This window comes from Silene latifolia, chromosome 5 (assembly GCF_048544455.1).
Source record: "Silene latifolia isolate original U9 population chromosome 5, ASM4854445v1, whole genome shotgun sequence".
Classification (NCBI taxonomy): Eukaryota; Viridiplantae; Streptophyta; class Magnoliopsida; order Caryophyllales; family Caryophyllaceae; genus Silene; species Silene latifolia.
This window is the reverse complement of record NC_133530.1, coordinates 3,353,604-3,359,674: the sequence shown is the minus strand read 5'-3', so window position 1 is coordinate 3,359,674 and position 6,071 is coordinate 3,353,604. Positions and strand designations below refer to the sequence as shown.

The window sequence follows — 6,071 nt, the reverse complement described above, 5'->3', positions numbered from 1 at the left end:
TTTAATTAGATTCATATATTTTATATTTAGATTATTGAGTTATAAATTTTTCTCATTAATATGAAATTTAATATAGACATAAATATGGAACAAAGGAGAAATGGAATGTAAGAGATTTGCTTTATTATTATTCTTATTTTTTTTATTTTTACAAAATCCACTTTGCATAAGAGTGGTTTAGAAATTATCTTATGAAATTTAAAATATGACATTCAGTTAATGGTAGATAGTTTGGCTTACTTTTTAATTATAGATTATAGTTTTATAAATTCAATTATTATTCCATGCATGTCATATTGTCAATATAATTAAATAATCAATAAAAATGAATAAGAATTAATGGGGTGTGAAACTGTCATGTGAAATGGAATTGAATGTTCTAAGCTACCCTTTTAATTAGATAGTATAGATGTGTTTTATAGAATATGAGATTTAATAATATAAGATTGAATTAAACGGGTTGTGTATATAAGAGGAATATATATGAGGTTTTCGATTATGAATAAATGGTTAATGCATACAAGTAAAGTTAATGTGAGAGAACTATAAAAGTGATCAAGTGAGTAAGTGACGGAGGCGGTTGGAACTTGGAAGTATGTTCAAGAATTTAGGTTTAGTAATTATGATGGGTTGGGCTTGGTATACTTGGATATAGACATGGTAAATGGGAGGTTGAGTTCGGGTCGGGTTATATCGGATCGGACCAATAACTTATCGGATCACTTCGAACCGGGTCATATTGGGTCGGGTCAATCTGGGTCGTTTAGGTTATTTCGGGTCATGATTTTGCATTAATTAAGTCATTTTCGGTCAATCAGGTCACTTTGGATCGGGTCAGTTTTGGGTCGGGTCACTTCGGGTTTATTGCGTCACTTTCAGGTGATACATTTCCGGTCACTTTCGGGTCTCGGGTCATTCGGATTGGGTCAGCTTTGCTAGGTCTACTTGGATAGTTCGATTTCATTACTTTTTCACTTTTTTGTCAATAAAAAATGTGAGAACTTAATTCCGGATTATAATTTAAGCTACGACATATTCGGTACTGCCTTCGGTTATTTGTTTGCTTAGGCTTTAGCACATAGATAAAAAAAAGGGGTAGGTCAATCATTAACAAGCGGACTAAATTGAGTATCGAGGATTCAATTCTCTATCATAGGCATCCCTAAAATAGAAAAGCAAACAAATAATTGTGACGGAGGGAGTATAAACAACTAATTTACATCTCACATTTTACTTATAATTCGAACATTCAATTTTATCATTTTCAAATCCATAATTCTCAGAATAACAAATCATATGTAATAAGAAGTTAGATAGAGAAATCATCAAGTACTTCAGTTAAATCTTTACGCCTAATTACATTTATATGAATTATCATACGTCGAATATCAGAATTTTAAAAGAATCCCGTGCAATTTTCTGCACGGGTGTAAAACTAGTCTAACAATAAAACCCCAAAATTTGATAACTCCTTAGATAAATCTGCTTCCACCATAACTCGTGCAAATGAGAATCTGGCTTTACAAGTAGTTGTAGTGTCAGCAAACATTGGTGCTCCAACTTTATTTGCCAACTTATTAAAAACTACATCAGACCATAGCAAAGGATCTAGGTCAAGGAATAATATCCAAATGGGCAGAGCTGAAACCTTGTCCATTTCAACAGAAAATAAAGGGGTCCATTGTTTTAGAATAAAAGAGTTATTTCCCATTAACCACGACCCTCCCTTGAGTACCTCATGAATATCCTCAATCTTATTAAACCTGAAAGAGAACTATCTTTTCCTATAATATTGAACTGTAGGGATTGTAACATGATTCCAATTTTTGTTGACATAAGCCAACATTTGACCTAGCTGGCTAGCTACATGTTTTAGAAAATGGAAGGCGCAACTGAGTACCGCATATGATAAAAAAAGAGACATTACTACATGGGTTCAATCTATATCATGCCACTGAAAAATATTACAGTACTAATTGGCACTTCAAATAACCCATTTAATAGGCATCCTATGCTTAATTGCTCATTTCAACTCGAACAAAATAAATCTCTGCCATAAGTTCATTTGATTTCTGATCCTTTTCAACCTATATAGCATTCAAATCACTATTCCAAGTTATCACCTTTTGATTTCATTTTTATAATCATTAATATTGGCTGGATTTTTCACCAATGTAGAATGTTAGATTATACTTTTGTTGTTGTATTTATTCTTTTTTATTCATTTGTGTAGTTTAAATTCCATCTGCAGTGTGTTACTGATTATAACTCTTAAAGATTGTATCTTTTTTGTAATGATAAGTTTCTAAATGTTATGAATTATGATCACATCCAAGAAAACTTGGATGTTGTTCTTGCTAGAATTATATAAATACCCGAGAATTCGAGGTTTTGATTGCTATTAGTAATGTCGGAAATTTCAAATGAACGGTGTTACTGACTATATCAGGATGAAAATGAGGAGGGAACATGGATGCTTGGTTGCCTAAATTTTGTATCATACATGAGAAAGTGAGAATTTGAGGTGACGGTGTCAAAGGTTAATTCATGTTAGTCGACACCAAACCATTTTGTGATTAAGGCTCTGATGTTGTCGTTATTGTTTTACCTGAGAATTTGAGGGTTGGATAGTGATTAGCATGTTAACATGAAGACTTTAGATTGACTTAGCTTAAGGTTAATTCGGAAAAGGTTTAAGGGGAAGTTGTTGAAAGTGATCAAACATTAATTATCAATACTATTATTATCATTAACTATTGATATTAGTGGATGAAATTGAGAAGTAATGTCATCCATGAAAAGTTTAGTATATGGATATCTTATAAATTTAAATCATTTCTATTGTAAAAGATAAGAAAAATAAAATAAGAGTGAATAAGGGAGAAACAATTGTGAGGATAGTTATATTCAATAAATTAGTATTTTTTTGTTATTTTGGGTTGTAACCCGTATTAGTTTCTCCCAATATATATTGTTTATATTTAGTTGAGTTAGTAAGTTGTAAGTTCTAAGTTTCTAACTCCTACATTTGGTATCAGAGCCAGTTTATTAGAGTCTATAATAATGTCTGTCAATTTTGTTCAGCCTCAAGTACCCCAATTAGCAAAAGACCAATATGAAGATTGGTGCATTAAAATGAAAGCATTATTTGGTTCCCAAGATTTGTGGGAAATTGTTAGCGATGGTTTCGAAGAACCATCTGACAGTGAAAAAGCTTTATATACGACTGAAAAGAAAATTGAATTGAAAGAGATTCATAAAAAAGATCAAAGGGCGTTATTTTTAATATACGCTGGGATAGACCGAGAGACGTTCACCAGAATATCAGGCGCAACTTCAAGCAAAGAAGCATGGGATTCTCTTGTGACAATATTTAAAAGGGTTGAGCGTGTACGTAGAATTCGTTTGCAAACATTACGAGGAGAATTTGAGGAACTTGAAATGACTGAGAATGAGTCAATTTTAGATTATTTTACTCGTCTTCTTTCAAATGTTAATCAACAAAAACAAAATGGAGAAAAGATTGAAGATTACAAGGTAGTTGAGAAAGTACTCCGATCATGCAATAAGAAATTTAATCATGTATTACCTGCAATAGAAGAATCAAAAGATATTGATAAATTATCAATAGAAGAACTTCTTTGATCGCTCCAAGTTCATGAGCAAAGAATTCTGAAACAGAATGCTGGGCCAGTTATGCTAGAGCAGGCACTTGAATCAAAATTAACTCTAGATAAACAAAATGGCAACCAACGAAGAGGTGGTTTTCGTGGACGTGGTAGAGGTCGGAGTAATTATCAACCTCGTAATCAAAATAATGAGAAAAATTTCACTCATGGAAAAGGATCACGAAGAGGAGGTAAAACTTTCAAAGAACGTGGAAATGCAAAGGACGTTCAATGTTTTAGTTGTCAAAAGTTTGGGCATTATGCATCCGATTGTTGGCATAAACCAAACACTCAAGGAAATCGATTGAATTTTGCTGAATCATCGCAAAGTAATGAAGATACTCCAACATTGTTGCTAGCACATGAAGAAGCTAATAATCAAGAAGATATGTGGTTTTTCGATTCTGGAGCTAGTAACCACATGTGCGGTAGAAAAGAATTTTTTATTGAACTTGATGAAAAAATCCAAGGAAATGTAAGTTTGGGAGATTCATCCAAACTACAAGTTGCAGGTAAAGGGAAAATACAAATTATTCTGAAGAATGGAAAAGAAGAATTCATTTCAAATGTTTATTATGTGCCTAATATGAAAAGTAATATACTTAGTATTGGGCAACTCATTGAAAAGGGATATATCGTGCATATTGAAGGTAGTAATCTTATCCTTAGAGATACTAGGGGAAGACTCATTGCTCAATCAAAAATGGCGAAGAATCGCATGTTTCCGCGCAACTCAACATCAATGTACAAAAGTGTTTCTATGGTGTCATAGAAAATGAGTCATGAAATGGCATTTACGTTTTGGTCATTTGCATTTCAATGGCCTGAAACTTCTCCAGTCAAAGAATATGGTACATGGATTGCCAACCATTGAAGACCCTAAACATGTTTGTGAAATATGCACGATTGGCAAACAAGCTAGACTTCCGTTTCAGAAGGGATTCTCACGGAGAGCGAAAGCACCCTTAGAATTGGTACACACGGATATTTGTGGACCATTGGAACCAATATCTCTGGGAGGTAATCGATACTTTATTACCTTTATCGATGATTATAGCAGGAAATTGTGGGTGTATATGTTAAAGGAGAAATCGGCTGCATTTGATACTTTCAAACAATTTAAAGCTCGAGTCGAGTTAGAAAGCGGACACAAGTTGAAAATTCTTAGGTCCGATCGAGGAGGTGAATATACATCGAATATTTTCAGGAGCTTTTGTAGAAATGCGGGAATCCGACAACAATTTACAGCCTCGTATACTCCGCAACAAAATGGGATTGCCGAAAGAAAGAATCGGACAATTCTAGACATGACAAGAAGCATACTGAAAGAAAGAGGATTGCCGAAGCAATTTTGGGCCGAGGTTGTTGCATGGACAACCCACATACTTAATCGTTGCCCAACAAAGAGTGTCAAGAATATGACTCCACAGGAAGCTTGGAGTGGTGAAAAGCCAAGTATCGAACATTTGAGAGTATTTGGGTGTATTGCCTACGCACAAATACCTGAGGCAAAGAGGAAGAAATTAGAAGATCGAGGTGAAAAATGCATCTTCATCGGATACAGTACACAATCCAAAGCTTATAAGTTGTACAATCCGGCCACAGGAAAGGTGATTGAGATTTGAGAGTAGAGATGTAATTTTTAGTGAAGGAGAATCATGGAAATGGGATAATGAGGAAACTGAAAAAGACAAGGTTGTATTTGATGAATACAACGATGTTACTGAAACGAACTTTGAAAAGGCTCAAGATATGACTCCAAGTTGTAACGATGAGTCGTCATCACCAAAAACACCTGTCAAGATGAGAAGTTTGAGAGAGATTTATGAAGAGACAAATGAAATAAACGAAGTTGATTTATTTTGTCTATATGCAGACCATGAACCTATCACATTTGTTGAAGCTATTGAAGCAAAAGAGTGGAGATCTGCTATGAAAGAAGAAATAAATGCAATAGAGAAAAATAATACTTGGAAATTGACCAGTCTGCCGAAGGGTCAAAAGGCTATCGGTGTAAAATGGGTTTACAAAATAAAGAGAGGCGCTGATGGAGGTATTGAAAGATACAAGGCACGACTTGTAGCGAAAGCTTATAAACAAAAGTATGGTGTTGATTATAAAGAAGTATTTGCTCCCGTAGCTCGTTTAGACAATGTGAGAATGTTAATATCATTAGCAGCACATCACAAGTGGAAGATATTCCAACTCGATGTTAAATCTGCATTTCTTAATGGAATTCTTGATGAAGAAGTTTATGTGGAACAACCAGAAGGTTATGTAATAGAGGGAGAAGAAGATAAAGTGTATCGTTTGAAAAAAGCGCTTTATGGATTAAAGCAAGCTCCTCGTGCATGGAACGCACGCATTGATGGATATTTGATTCACAATGGTTTTGTTAAGTGT

At 34.1% G+C, this 6,071-nt stretch overlaps 1 protein-coding gene across 1 annotated transcript; it reads left to right on the top strand.

The window, feature by feature from the left end:
- The first annotated feature begins 3,063 nt into the window (after window positions 1–3,063).
- Window positions 3,064–4,440, top strand: LOC141657960 (uncharacterized). The gene is made up of 2 exons (XM_074465349.1): window positions 3,064–3,537; window positions 3,682–4,440. The coding sequence occupies exons 1-2, from the start codon at window positions 3,064–3,066 to the stop codon at window positions 4,438–4,440; spliced, it is 1,233 nt and encodes a 410-aa protein (XP_074321450.1).
- Window positions 4,441–6,071: the final 1,631 nt, after the last annotated feature.

Excerpts from the sequence above, each read along its gene's own strand:
- LOC141657960 (XM_074465349.1), top strand. The coding sequence starts at position 3,064 with ATGTCTGTCAATTTTGTTCAGCCTCAAGTACCCCAATTAGCAAAAGAC. Across the intron at positions 3,538-3,681 it reads AAAAGATTGAAGATTACAAG|AATGCTGGGCCAGTTATGCT; the intron begins GTAGTTGAGAAA and ends ATTCTGAAACAG.